Below are 15173 nucleotides of genomic sequence, written 5' to 3' on the forward strand. Positions count from 1 at the left end.
TTCCAAGCAGTCTGATTTCTTCAACCCTAAACAATTTTGTCTTGGCACAGCTATTAGGCTACGTTAAACATTTCTGGGAAATGTGTGTCAGAGTCAGAGTGCTCATTGTTTAGTTTGAGCAATAGTTTCACATCTAAATGTGGGGAAATGTAACTCAGGAAAAAATAGGATTTAAACCAGAATAAAAACGAAATTGAATTACTGATCTCACAGAATATGAAGTTGGGTCCCTGATCCTTCAGTTTCATGTATAATCCTGAAACTTTACAGAAGCATTTGCTTATATACTTAGGGGAGTTTTGCAGGACTCACTCCATCATTTCTATATAACTGTCTTCTCTGAACCTGTTTTTAATTAATCTGTTACATATTCTAACTTCTAAAGAAAGGGATTTGGAAATGCATTGGGCAGCAGCCTTGCTTTATTCCTATTAAGTCAGTGGTAAAACTCCCCTTAATTCCACTGGGAGCAGAATTAGATCCACGCCAAGCCCATTTTCAAAATCATGTCTTTAAGGCTTACACAATGCCTTCTCCCTGCCCTTGCTTAAAGCACAGACTTCCCTCTACCGTCATTTGTTTTTTTATTTTTTTTTATCCCTTGCAAAATAAAGCCATGGAAATACGCAAACAAACCAACCTCAGTGTCCTAACCTCTGGCACCAACATATCTCACTGCTTTCTTTCTGACTGTGTAGTTAACATTTTGGGGGAAATGTTTAAGATTACAGTGCTGAACTGCTGTGAAACTCTAGGTAGACTCTGAGTATGTTCGAAAAGAGTTGGAGATAAACCCCTGGATGTTGGCTGGGTTCCCATTTTCTGTTAAAGTGACACAACATTTTATTCTTCTCACATACCTGCTGCTTATTGCATTGCTCTGTAACATGCGCAAAAATAATAAATCGGTATCTTATTTTTTTTGGAAACTTTCCCTCTCACTTAATGCTTGGGGAGCTTGATGTAGTAATTTGATCTGCTACCAAACACGGTATTTCCTTGTGCCAACACACGATGGTCTTTTCATTTTTATTTGCATAGATAAAAAGTCGGATTTTCACATTACACAGATATATATCCTACTACCTCGGACAAGGTGCACTTTTACCTACAGAAAAAAAAAAAAAAATTAAGCCCTGTTTTTCTTACAAATAATAGATTAGGGCTTGTCCCGACCGGTGGGTCAAGAGTTGTTCCCGGCCCCGCCATGTCCCCGCTCCCCTCGCACCGCCCCCCGGCCCAGCGCACGCTCCCGGCCCAGCGCACGCCTGTGCACGCGCACCCGTGAGCGCGCAGGCCCCCGCCGCGAGCCCTTGCGGGCGCACACGCGCGTGTGTGTGCGCGCACCAGCGTGCACGTGTGTGCGCGAGCGCGCGCCGCCGGCATCTGCCGGTGCCGCGCACCCGCCCGCTCCGGGCCGCCGCCGCCCACGGGGCCGAAGAGGGCGCGCCCCGCCGCCGCCGCTCCCCTCCGGCCGCGGGGGTCCGGCGGCGCCCAGGGAAGGGCATCCCGCGGCGGAGCCCCGGGACGCGCGATCCGGCAGCGCCCGCGCCCCGCCCCCCCCGCCATTGGGCCGGCGGCGGCCCCGCCCCGGCCCGCCCCGCCCCCGGCCGCCCGGCAGTTCCGCGCGGGCGGAGCGGGGAGCGGCACCCGCGGCGGCGGCGGCCCGGCGGCAGCATGGGCTGGAGCTGACAGCGCCCGCTGCGCAGACGCTGCCGAGCGCTGCCGGCGGGGGAGCAGAGGGAGCGCGGCCGCGGGGAAGGGAAAAGTTGCCGCGTCCGCCCGGGGAAACTTTGTGCATCCGAGGCGGGGAGGGGGCGGCGGAGCCGAGCCGTCCGGTGCGGTGCGGTCCCTGCGCGGCGGCGGCGGGGCGCGCAGCGCGGCGCTGAGGCGGCGCGGGGGTCATGCCCGCCTCCAGCTTGCTGCCGCTCTTCGGTAGCGCGGCGGGGCCGGGGACGCTGGGCGGCCCCGCGGGCAGCGGCGCGGGCGGCGGGGGCAGGAAGGCGGCGGGCCCCGGCGCGTTCCGGCTGACGGAGAAGTTCGTGCTGCTGCTGGTGTTCAGCGCCTTCATCACCCTCTGCTTCGGGGCCATCTTTTTCCTGCCCGACTCCTCCAAGCTTCTCAGCGGCGTCTTCTTTCACTCGGCCGCCCTGCAGCCGCCGCCGCCGCCGCCCGGCGGGCAGCCCCGCGCCCCTCCGCAGCCCGGAGGCGGCCCGGCGGCGGCGGCGGCCGCGGGCGGGGCGGGCAGCCTGGAGCGGATCCGCGCGGACCACGAGCGGGCTCTGCGGGAGGCCAAGGAGACGCTGCAGAAGCTGCCCGAGGAGATCCGCAGAGACATCCGCCAGGACAAGGAGAAACTTCTGCAGGACGCCCGCGGCAGGAAGGAGGCGGGTGCCCCCGGGCTGCCCCAGCGCCTTTTCCGCCAGCCCGTCGGTGCCGTGGGGCAGGAGCCCGCCGACCCCGACGTCCGGCAGAGGAGGGAGAAAATTAAAGAGGTGGGTGGTGGCGGCTGTCGGTCCCGCTCCGGGAGATGCGCCTCGACACTCCCGCGCGGGGCAACAGGTCTCTGCCGGGTCTGGCGGCGGTGTTAGAGGACCCCTGACCCCTCCTGCCGCCTTCTCCCTGCGGGAAGGGGGTCTTTCTGGCCGGCTGTCCCTCGGTAGCCGCAGCGCAGGTCGTCGGCGTCGCCCGCGGTTGCATTCTCGCAGCCCGCGGTGCGTTCCCGCTTGCGGGCCCGCGCTGCCGGCTCTGTGCCGGCTGTGCCTCCCTCCCTCCCGACATTGCCGAGTTCCCCAGCTGTTGCACCGAAACCCGGGGAGAGAGCAAAGCCCGACGAGGGTTGACAGGCTATGGATCTTTTCGCGGGGCGCCGAGGGCTGGGGACAGCGACGCCGGGGAGAAGGAGCGGCGCGGGTCCGCCTGCGCTCCCCATGGGACGTCCCAGGCTCGGCCGGTGAGCGCCAGGTGCCTCCGCGGGGTGCGGGAGGCAGCGGGGCACGGCCCCCTGCCCGTGCCGCACTCTTGGCAGAGGAGCTGCCCGGGGCTGTCCGGCGCCGCGCGAGTGCGGGTGCAGGTGCGGTGCAGCGCTCCAGAGGTGTCGCGGTCTGTCTCGGGTTCGTGCGGCTCACTGTTCGGCGGCACCGGCTGTCTAAAGAGTTTAGGGCATTTGGCGAAATACAGTCAATTTAGGTTGCAGCAGTAACGGGTCAGAGCTTTGTCTGCTTTGACAAATTCCTTCAACCGCCTTTTTTCGGTCCTCCTGCTCGGTTTGTTCAGGTACCGGTTTAAATCCTTCCTTGCAAAAATTCTCTAAACTGTGTCTAGGTAATGCTGTCGTGGGCAAAGCTTGACAGGGTCCTCTAGCAGAAGAAGAATTTACTTGATAATACAGTTCAACTTCCCATCAGTGCTGGCTGGTTTATTTATCGAACTGACAATTTCAGCTGCCTGCAGAGATTAGGGTTTATGAATTAATTAGTAGTATATATTTCATGTTCTGTGGTGATGGAAATGAGATAGGCGAGAGACTTACTGCAGAGTATTTCAGTATTTGTAAAACCTGGTTAGCCTTATTTAAAATTATTTATTTTTATTGTGTGTTTGTACAGAGTGCTCTGAAAAGCGAGCTGTGATATCACATGGAGCATCATATAATAAGCTCTCACAAATATCAAATTGTGTTCTGTGCTCTGGAGTCTTTGTGTCACTTTAACTATTTCAGCAAATTGTGTAGCATAGTTTTAAGTCATTAGCAGCATGTACCAATGCAAAGGTATTTTGAAGGGAGAAACTCTTAGGAGTACATGGTACAGACCACATCTTGAAGTGTGCAGAGAGTATGTTGTCTTCTGGTTTAGTAATGCAGCCTCCCCGAGGCATATGGAAAGTTCAAAATACCAGCAAACTTTTTCCAGCTATGCGATATTGCCATGTAGAAGTATTTAGAAGTAATGAGGCTCCAGACCTGATGTACATGATTCTGTGGTACAGAAGACTGCAACAAGTAACTAAACAGGAGGAGGAAGATAACACTTAAACATACTGCTGTCCTGCTGGTCCCACTGTGTGCCAGCTTGTCTGAGTTATCTTTTATTACACATGAATATGTGTGTGTATATGTACTTACAAACATATGGCCAGTATCTCTTCAATTTCTTAACCCCTTTCCTTTCCATCCTCTTTCTCCTCCGCTTCCACACAGAGCATCAGTTTCACAGTAGCCTCCCCAAACCAGAGTTTTGTCTGTTTAAGCATAGGAGATGACACAGAGACTGCACTTTTGTTTCCAGATCTTTGCTTTCCTTCATACCTCAGTTTAAGTCCTCAATACTGAGGGTTGTTTCTGAGAGTTTCTTTTCCTCCTAAATCACTATGTGACCTTAACGTCTTGGTTCCTTACTTGCTTTGGCATTTTTGCAGTACCTTGCCTTGTTTGATTTTTGCCTTTTTTGAAGAATATGGTTTTTTCCATTGAGAGTAAACCAGTGTTTCTGTTCTGTGCTAACTTGCTTCACATTGTTTCATGTGTTGGTTTTTTTGTTGCTTTTTCTCTTTGTCTTTTTGCAAGTTTTAGTCCCTCTTTTTTTTTTATTGTTACCTTAGTGTCAAAATGAATTTATAATCTGCAGTCTCTTAAGCTTAGTTTTAAAACTTTAAATTGTTTTAAATTGTATTTTTTTTAAGTATGAACTTTTGTACTCTACTGTAAGAGCACAGAAACCAGAATTATCCCTTAAAGTTCTTCTCTTTGTGCCCAGTGGTTGCACGCTGGAGATGCAAACATAAAAAATCTTTTTGCTTTCATACTCTTTTGAGCCTGGAATTCACATCTGCATTGTATGATTTATGTCATATATCTGGTCTAGAACTCAAAATTTGAAACTAGTCTTAATGATACTTTTTACAGAAGGAAGCAAGTTACTTTAAAGGAAAAGAATCCCCAAAAATAAGTTGGTTCTTCCCTGCATTTCTGTTCTGGAAGGGCTCTATCCTGCCAACATGCTGACATAAAGCTGAGAGGGGAGATACATTAGAGGTGTTTTGTCCATTTACTGTTTTAAATTTTGACATGTGTGTTTAGAAGTCCAGCCAGTACAATATCATTTGCAATCACAAAGCAATGAAATGCTGTGACTTTAGAGCATTTCTTGCCAAGTTTTGTAGTAGAAATTTTAACCACTTTTTCTACAGCTTGCTCTTTTATGTTAGAAAAAAAAAATACAGGGCAAAACTTAATCCAAGAGGGAAATTGAACTTCTCTTAGTATTTAAACCAACATAATATCACCAAAAAGAAAAAGAAATGCTAGATGCTTATTGAGCAAGTAAAATACTTGTGGAAACATGGAGAACTAGAAATCCTGTTGCTATCATTTCTTTTCACCCTGTCAGAACAATATGGTTGCTCTCAAGGTCTGTGTGTGGGAACTGTCCCTCTGTGTTACCTCTGGGGCCTGGCTGTGTGCAGGGAAGGGATGTGAGCCAGAGACCAGCAATACTAATGGATGCTGTGCTAGTCTTCCGTTTCTCTTCTGTTGATGTGTTACAGGCAAACTGAGAAGAAAGAGCAGTACTGCCAGAAGTGGGGCTTTCCCCAGTACTTCCTGTTCAACTGCTGTCAGTTGCTTGTGGCTGCTGATTTTTTTTACTGCATGTTGCCTGCCCTGGGTGTTGTCCTCATGCAGGATGCCTCAGGGAGGCTTGAGCAAAGAAGCACGCTTTGAGTATACCAGCACACTTGCATTTGCCAAACTCTGGTTCTTCTGTCAGTTCTTCCAGTACACCCATGACTTGGAGCAAAGTCTGGGTCCCTGGTATGCCTGTGGCAAGTGCCTCCTGTGGTATCTGTTCCCTACCTGGAAAAAAGGAGTGGAAGGCAATGATGATTCCATTCCACTCAAGTGCAATGTCTTCCAGTCTCTGCTCTTGTCACTGTTGGTTATGGCTGGACATCATTATTCCTGATGTCAGGGGAAGACTTGCAGGTGCATAGGTAGTTGATACAAGCAAAAGAAGTGATTAGAAGAGAATTATAATAGTGGAGAGAGGCTATGAAGGCAGGAGATGTACTCTTTTAATTAGGAAAATCTGATTTTGAGTCTTCTCCAAGTCTCATTCCTCTCTCTTCCAAGGAAAAATGGTGCTGGAATTATTTAGGTGTTAAGCAAACAGCAAAACCTAAGCTCTTTTTCAGAGAAAAAGAATAGAAACAATGAGTGAGCTAGCTTAGGTACTAGAAGCTATATAATCACATTAGTGTGGTGCTCTTCCCAGACTAATTAATCCTGCTGAACAGCAAGCTCTTGGTGTTGGTGGAGCACCATACTAATGCAGCTGTGCTGTTCTTGTACAAGGTAACTAGCTTGGAAACTGTTCATGGTATTGATCAGAGCTATTTGGACATGTTTTCAGGATAAAAGCCTCCCTGGTAAACTGGGATCAATGTCTGAAGAGCATGGTCATGCAGTGCTCCAAGTACTTGCACAGCTCTCAGCTGTTGCAGTCATGTAGTACAAGTCCTGCAGAGAGGAATTTGAGCACAAGTCCTTTGAGCTCAACAGGGCAGTCGTTGCAAGTCAGCAAAACAGACTCTGCAGCTTCCCTTCCTGTCTTTCTGTAAAGAAATGAATTGAGGTGGCCTTGGCAGTGTGAATTCTGAAGATTTTTAAGTCCTCAGTTTTCATTTTTATGGTGGCTTTTATGCAGTTTAGATAGAAGTGTCAGTAATGTTACAGGGATGTTCAGCAATGTCTTGGGGAGAGAAAGCTTGTGAGCATGGAAATAAAGCACTAATCAGAGATCTAATATGTGCTTTGTATGAAATACTTGGACATAATCAGACCTCTTCATTAACAAGGAGTGATGGCAAAATTATGGATGGTCACTCACTGCTGTGGAAGGGCAGTTGGCCCCTTATGTTTTCCTGCATGCTTCCACCAGTTGTTTTCCTACTGCCTGGTATCCTGGTGGTGGTGCTAAGGAAGGTCCAGTGCCAGGCTGGATGGAGTTTTATTACCTTATGAGGGTGTTTACATGACAAGGTGAGCTCACTAATATTTCTTGCTATTGGAAGAGGAGGAGAAGTCTCTTCATACCAATTTTGACTGCCTTTTCCCACTATCTTCTTTCTGTGACTTTCACTGCATCCTTCCATAAGCTGCTTCAGATCTGTAAGTCAGCTAAAAACTGTCAGAGGGGAAAAGAAATTGGATGGATTTCTGCTAAACTTTGTCAGGTTGATGAGTCAAAGGTGTTAATGAAAGGGTTGACTTGGTGCTAGTTTGGCTCTGGTGAGGGAACAGGTGGATGAAAGGTATGAAAGCTACTTTGAGTAGCTGTGTCTTAGCAGCTGGTATCTGATCTTCTTGCCTAAGTTCTCCATTAAAACTGAATCTCTCCAATGAGACTTTTGCAGAGCAAAGGTTTTATCTACTGTAATCATCTTCAGCAGAATGAAGCATTTCATTTCAGAAGGTTTACCTCCCAACCCCTCTTCTCATTACAGAAAAGGAGAAAGGAAATACAGAAACAGGAATTACTGAAGTCCCAGCTACTGTAGACCAAAATTCAGAGTGGTTTTAGTGAGAGGAAGGTTGTGAGGACCTTCACAGGAGAGGGAACAGTTAAAATGCAGCAGTTTAAGTATTGGGTGGTTTGAGTTTCAAACAAAAAAAGACACATTCCCTGATGGTACATTTCTTTAAGAACATGATTCAGTGAAAGGAAAAGAGTTGACATGTAATGAGTAAGCAGTGTGCTGATTCCTGCCAACATGCTGATGATGCAATCAATGCATTTCGAAAGAAGTTTTCCTGAAGTATCTTGTGACCTTAATGCTGACATGTTATAGTTGTCATTAAGTTTGTTGAAGTTTAAAATTAATCTTGTTTTTTTCTCACCCAAAGCTTTGTTTATTTACTTCTAATCTTCTGTATTTTTGTATTTGCTATTTCTTTTTGAGTATTTGATAGTGCTTTCCTTCCTGATAAATACTGTTTGTGGGGTTTTTCTTATGGTTTTATAAAAGTCACTGAGGATGTGAATAAAGTGCCTAAAGATGGGAATCATATATGGTAAGCTGGAGGTGGCCAGGGTTGCCTTATGATATCCAAAATGTCACAAACCAAGAAGTTAAAATGCTTGCTTAGGGTTAATGGCATTACAGGATGCAGAGAAGCTTCAGCTGTGTTACTGAGTATGACTCACTTGGCAGAACCTATGGACAGCCAGCTCAACTTGCCAACCAGATGTAAAGCTACCACTGCTTTTGTTGGGTTTGTGGCCTGGCAGGGTAGGGAGCTGAAATGGTTTATGAGAGGTCTGAGCACAGTGGATGCAGTGGACCCCACTAAGCCACTGCATTTGAAAGGAGAGGAAAGTAGAGGTGAATGGTCTGAGGCATCTTTATGTCCCCAAAATATGAAATAGGGGTATATATTTGCCAAGTTAATGTTCTTCCTGCTAAGACTCCCTAGGGTCTTTTTAGGGAAGGGCATTGTTTCAGGTGAGTTGTTTCAGGTGCTGCTTTGTTTGGGTTGTTTTGTTTTGTTTGTTTGGGATTTTTTTATGAGAACCTCATAGCCTTCCTTCAGTCCAAGGATCTTGGATTTGAACTTGGATCAGGAGTTGTAGGGGTGTTTCACTGTATAACTGTGTGCATATCTGATTGGAATGGGGTGTGTTCCTATATTCATGTTTTTACAGCTTTGCACCTGTTTTCTGTGTGCTAAGAATAATATTTAATTTTCCTATCTTCAGACTTGGTCTGTATTCTCAACAGGTAAACTTACTGAAACTAACTGAATGTCCTTTATAACCAGATCCTCAGAATTGTGGGGAAAAATGAAAAGGCTTTAAATGTTGGGTGGGAAACATCTAGCTTTCACAAAAAAACCAAAAAAAAAAAAAAAAAAAAAAAAACAAACAAAACAAAACAAAAACAAACAAAAAAAAAACAAACACATGATTAATCTTTATCTTTCTGTAAAGGCAAAATGTAAATTCCAGACACATAGGACTCTTCATGAGAACTAAATAAAGTGACGTAAACATGTGAGGTAAAGCTTAAAATGGAATATCCTCCTGTAGTTCAGCAGAAGTTACATTCTCATGGTGATGATTTTGTATTTAATGCTAGTACAGCAGCCTATGGTAGCCAATTAATAGAAAGAAATAGACTAAATCTTAATGTTAGTGAGTACAGTTGCTTAAGGCTGTAGTCCTGTGCTGCAGGCAAGCTGAAGCAGAAAAAAAATCCACCTGTTTATTAAAATCCACTGTTAAGACCAAAAAAGGTCTTATCTCATTCAGGGAGCAAATAAGAGTGGTAGACAGCCAGGCTTTGATACCCTCCTTGAATGTTAATGAAAGCACAGGATTTATGAAAAGGTAGTAATGGAGAGACAGAAGACAGTTCTTCTTGTGGAAAATAATTAATGTCCTTGCAGAAGGACCTGTGTGACTGTTGGATGGACAGACCTTTTCTTAACGTTGTCTGAAACATACCGCTCTAAGGATTGCTGTGTTTTATCTCCCTCTTTGCTTAGGTTGGGGTGTTTTCTAGCTTGGGGAGCCAGCACAAGAGGAAATTTCTGCGGTTTTCATCTTAAAGATAATATCTTGATAAGTATTTCCTTTATTTACAAATAACAAATTTGTCTTCCTAGCTAATTTGACACAGTAAGAGTAATACTTCAGGAAAGTGGCTTAGATTCAGTGTTCGCTCTGTCTTAACAGTGCGGCACTTACTCAGGCAATAAATTGCCACCTGAGGTGGTACAGAGATGATGAGACACTGGTTGTGTGTCTTTTTGGTAACAAACTCAAGTATTCAGATGTGTTTCTGTGTAAAGCAGGTTTGAGACATTCAGTTTTGAAGGATTTTTTGGTCTCTTTCTAAGTTATTTACAGAACTGTGATTTTACAAGTGAGGGAAGTCAAAGAGGGGGGGAATGAGGCACTGTATATTAAACAATATGGGCAATGTACCAGATGCTCAATATACTGATTCCTTTTGTGTGAAAATCTATCCACAACATTATTCAGCTGCTTGTTTTTTGTTGTTTTTCTTTTTTTCACTGAGTTGTTTGGGCTTTTTAAATCATGTGATATGAAGATTGTGCACGCTTCTGAGAGGCATCTTCTGTTTTTCTGTTTTCCTTGACTCTTTTTAATCATGTCTGCAAGTCTGTTATGAAAACATAATTGGTGAGTAATGAAGCGCATGCTTCCCCGAACCAGATTAAATGAAACCTTTTACAGACTTGTGGTTGAGCCGCAGTTGTATCGCAGTGCTTGGCAGCCTTGCCTGCAGAGTCCAGAAGGCTTTGCTGTTGAGGGGAAGCACTTGGGTGCTTTTCTAGGGCTGAGAGCAGTCCTGTGACTCACACAGGGTTGCACAGTGTGCCAGGTTTCAGAGCAGAATGTGGAGACCTGGCTCCTGTTCTCTGTTCCCCACTAAACCAGGGGCTGTTGCTCTGTGCTGGGTGAAGGCTGTCTTCACTCCCACCTGTGCTGCAGGTGTCCAGCATGGGCATGTCAGTTCATTAGGGACAGTTTAAATCTGAGCTTTGGGGTGTGATGTATGATTGCACATGAGCAGCTTTGCATTACCACTAAACTGCTGCTAAATGCATTATTTTATTGCAGGGACAGATTAAACCTGAGACTCCCTGGTTCCATGTTTTGGTCACGATCTTTGTAAGCTTTTGAAGCAACACTTGAGTGCTGTGCTCCAGTGCTGTTACGAAGGAAGGCATGTAGAGTAGTAAAACTCCTAGTTTGCCTTTCTTGCATCTTGAAATCTTCCATTTGAACTCAGTTGTAACCAAGAAAGGCTTGCATGAAATAATATGACAACTTGCTGTAACTCTCCACGGTAAGCTTTTATAGCTGGTATTTATGAAGATACAGGTATTGCTCATTTTGATGCCTCTGATTTTAAAAGCTTTTCAGACAGATTGGATGAGCACATAACCTGCTGTTACATTCTTATAACTGTTAAAATTAAACATTCACAGTCCTTGTGGGAACACTGAGATATGCAGTCTCTTAGGCAAGGGTAACTACAAGTGTAAAATCTATTTTCATTTGTCTTCCTATCCTTCTTGGAAGCTGCATGTACCTTGGTTTTAAACTTGTTTTAAGAATACAGTAAGTGAGTGGACTCTGACTTACTTGAAACTTGGGCCCTTTCTTTTAAGGGCAAATCTCTAATCATGTAAGAAAATAGGTGAAAATCAGAAGAGATGGTAGGCAATACCATGCAAAGGACTGAAAAGATTCTGTGCAATGAATGAGCTGATTACTGTGGAACATCTGGCTCTTATAAGACTTTGTGTGCATCTCAAAAATACTTGCAGAAGAATCAGCTTCTTTCTCTGATACTGGGTAGAAACAGTTTTAATGGAAAAATATGCAGCTTTGCACTTCCCATGTGAAGATACATCATGCTGGCAATTTAGGGTAGAGGCAGTACTATATGTTTTTCATATGAATAAGTAGAAAGAAAGAAAGAATGTCTGATACTTTCTTCCCAGAATTTTACATCATCTCACTTGTGTAAGGGTGATCGTATTGCTTGGCAACATAAACCCTCTTTTTCAATTATTTATTAAAAGTCAGTGTCTGTTTTTAAAACATTGAAATAAAATTACATTAGATCAGTGTGGCTTGCTTCTTTAATTAGTATTCAGGCCACTGTGAGACTATTTTTTAAAAGTATCTGCATACTTTTGTTTTACTTAGTTCCCTGCTTAATATGAATCTTTGCAAATTTCTTTTGTTCGGGGACTGCTTTCTTCCAAGGAAATAGGAAGTAGCTAGTGTAAAAGAATATCAGACTAAAAAAAGCCATTTTGCTTTCAAAGTGTAGTGCTTAAGGAGATAGTAATTTTACTATTCAGTGATAGACACATGCAGATGCAGACCCAGTCTTTAGCTCCGCTCGCACTTTTCTCACTGCCTTTGAGCGCTGACATCTGTTGGTGCAGTGAATGGTGGTACTGCTGATAAAGCTTTGCCCATACTGCTGCTGTCTGTGGGGAGATCTGTTGCTTGCTACTGTGGTTGTAGTTCTCCACCCATCTGTGATTTTAAGAATTGCACTTGAAATTCTGAGTTGGACCTAGGTAGTAATACTAAATTCTTTAAAGCTTAAAGAAGAGAAATAGATGTTAATCATTTACAGTGATGGATTTCTGTCCCCCACCCCCATCAAGCAACACAAAACCTAATTACCATTTAGAGAGTAGAAGAGTTATACATATTACTTATTTAAAAAGTTATACCACTTCAAAACTGCATGCTCCTTTCTTTGTTCTGGTGATATCGTCTTAAGAATCACCATGGGAAAAACTATGCCATGTAAAGACCAACTGCAAATTGGCTGATATTTTTGTCTTATTCTCTAAAATCTCTAGAGTAAGTGTGGCAGTGAACTTGAACTGACTGAAAGATGTATGATCTTGTCATGGGCTGAAGTGACATCACAGATCAAGAAGGGCACTTCAGAGAAATAACCTTTATGAAGAAAAGCCCATATGTCTCTTCAAGCAATTTCTTTAAAGAAAAAAAAAATCATGTATTGATAGAGATATATTCATATCTCTCTCCACATGTATGTTTTGCATAAGAGTAAAATATGTTGTGCAATTGGTCTGCTGTCTGTAGCTAAGAATGCAGTTTGCTGGGGACAAGCTCTGTGTGGTCTGAAAAAACACCTTGAAAAAAGTTAAAGGCATAGGATTTGGTTTTTTTTTTTACAAATCATCATATGTATTGAAAATATAATTTTATATTTTGCTTGTAGCATACATATTCTACAAGCAAAATCCGGAACATTAGGATGAAGCAAAGAAATCCTTTTGTTTCAATAATCAGCTTTGCTTAAGTTATTTTCTTAATATATAAATCTAAATATTGCAGAAAGTAGATGTTCCCTAAGAAAGTTTTCAGACTTCATGGAAACAGTTTCTATATGCAGCCTTATCATCTGTAGGCATTACGGAGACTCCGTTGGTCTGCATTTATGCACACTGTTAGTCCTAGCTGTTCTTTTTCCCAGCCTTCTGCTTCCCACAGAATTTTATTGTTGGGAAGGAGAGAAATTCAGGCTCACTACTGGACCTCTGGAGTACTGATCTCTTGCATAGAGCAGAGCTGACTTCAAAATAAAATTGAGTTGCTCAATCTTGTGCACTCAAGTGTGGAAAATATCTGCAGAGGGAGATTCTTCAGCCCCTCTGGACAAACATATTCCAGGGTCTGAAGACCCTTAATGTAGGATTTTTGAATTGTTATTGTGTGTAGATACAATTTCTCTTACTGCAACTGGTGACACTGCCTTTACTCCTTTCATTGTGCCTCACTGAGATGATCTTGGCTACCTTTTCTACCTTTTTATGGGTACCCCCTAAGTCATTAAGAAGCCTCTATTTTCTAGTCCAAACATACCCAACTACCTCTTTTTATAGGTCATCGTATTCTCCATAATTTAAAAAAAAAAAAATCTCTGATTGTTGCAGGGGAGCTGAAAACCAGGAACAGGGCTTTTACTTGAGGCATCAGGAACATCACATGGAAAGTGTTGATTGCTTCCTATCACTAGCATGAACTCATGCTAACACTATACAGTTCACCTTCATCATTGTAAGGATGCCTTGCTTATTTGTGTTCAACCAGGTGTTCACCAGGACCCTGAGGACATCTGGCCCAAAGCTGGTTTTTAGCCTGTAAGTTACCATTATATACTTAGGCATAAGATAATTGCATTTGGTTTTATTTGGTTTCAAGAGTTGGTCAGCAGCTCATGGGGTCATTCAGGTGGGAGCCCTCTTGTCCACCCTCTTGGCTGCTGGAGTTTGGGTTACACGTGAAGTTGGTGACTGTGTATGTTTGCTCTTTTGGTCACTTGAACCCCAGAGACACGTCACTCGTAGCTAGCTGCTAGTTAGACTTTGACCTGTTTACTGCTGTCTGGAGAGTGCCAAAGCAGCCACTTTTTCATGAGTCTTGTCCATTTCTTTTTCACTGCTTAGTGCTAAGGCAGGACTGTGTCAAAAAGCCTGCTAAAGTCAGGGGAATTGTGTCTGCTGTGCTGCCCTCATCCACAGAGCCAGTGGCTCAATCATAAGTAACTGAGTCGATTTGATATATTTTGCCTTTGGGAAATTTTCCTTGCCATTTGCAAAGGTGGCTTTGTCCTTCATATTCCTGGAAATAGAATGAGGGAGGTTCTGCTCCATTTTCTTTCCAAGGTTTGGAATAAAGCTGTCTTGTAATTCTCCAGAATTTCCTTCTTGTTTTTTTCCTCAGTTACCAGTGCCTGTTTGGTTTGGTCCTTCATTTGTTGCTGATGTAAAGGCACCTCCTGTCCTCTGGCAGCTTCCAGATGAGTTTTGGCTTCCTTTTCCCTGGTGCCCAGCCAGTGTTTCTGAGTTGCTGTCGGACATCTCCCTACATCTCCTCCTCCCCCCTCTTCCCTGGGGGCTTGTGCTCCACCTGAACAGCTCCGTATGCAGCCACTGCTCTCCTGATGTGGCATATTGAAGATCAGTGAGATCTCCTGGGCACCTTAGCCCTACAGGGGGTTCTCCCATGGGATCCTGCAGATCAGGCCCCTGAAGAAACTGAGCTCATTCCCCTAAAGTTCAGGGTCTTGTATTGCCCTCTGCAGTTCTTTCAGGATTGTAATCTCTGCTGTCTAGCATTTTAATAGACTTGGGGTTTAGACGTTTTTCATTCATGCATCAGTTGCTTTGAAGCAAGCTTTTATCCTGGGAGTTGGGGTGGTGGAGGAAAATGCCAATGCAGCCTTTCCTGGCTATCTTGCTGCCTCTCTGTTTCACTGGGGAAGCCCAGGAGGCGACTGTATGTTAGCTCAGCAGATATTTTTTTATTTAAAAAATAAGGAAATGTTTACCGGACAAAGAGATTTGGTTAATACAGGGACTTGCCCTTAGAATTTTTGAAATACAAGCTATTGATGGAAAATAAAGCTCTTAGTTGCAGCTTTTGCCACTTTTGTGGCTGTAGATGGGCGACTAGCGCACTGACAAAGTCTGTGTGCTGTTTTGAAATATCTTTCCTCTGAATACCTCTGATCAAAACATCAGTCACCTGATGTTTATACATTGCAGATATGAAGCTAAGGACATGAAAGCTAACATAGAGTCG

At 44.4% G+C, this 15173-nt stretch overlaps 1 protein-coding gene across 1 annotated transcript in view; it reads left to right on the forward strand.

Annotated features, from left to right (window-relative positions):
* Nucleotides 1–1645: 1645 nt before the first annotated feature.
* MAN1A1 (mannosidase alpha class 1A member 1) overlaps nucleotides 1646–15173 on the forward strand; it is a 139105-nt gene continuing 125577 nt past the window's right edge. The window contains exon 1 of the mRNA XM_053938058.1: nucleotides 1646–2495. Coding sequence (XP_053794033.1) covers nucleotides 1905–2495 — 591 coding nt within the window. The 5' untranslated portion in view covers nucleotides 1646–1904. The remainder of the gene's footprint in view (nucleotides 2496–15173) is intronic.

The sequence above is a fragment of the Vidua chalybeata genome, chromosome 3, assembly GCF_026979565.1.
Source record: "Vidua chalybeata isolate OUT-0048 chromosome 3, bVidCha1 merged haplotype, whole genome shotgun sequence".
NCBI classification, from domain to species: domain Eukaryota; kingdom Metazoa; phylum Chordata; class Aves; order Passeriformes; family Viduidae; genus Vidua; species Vidua chalybeata.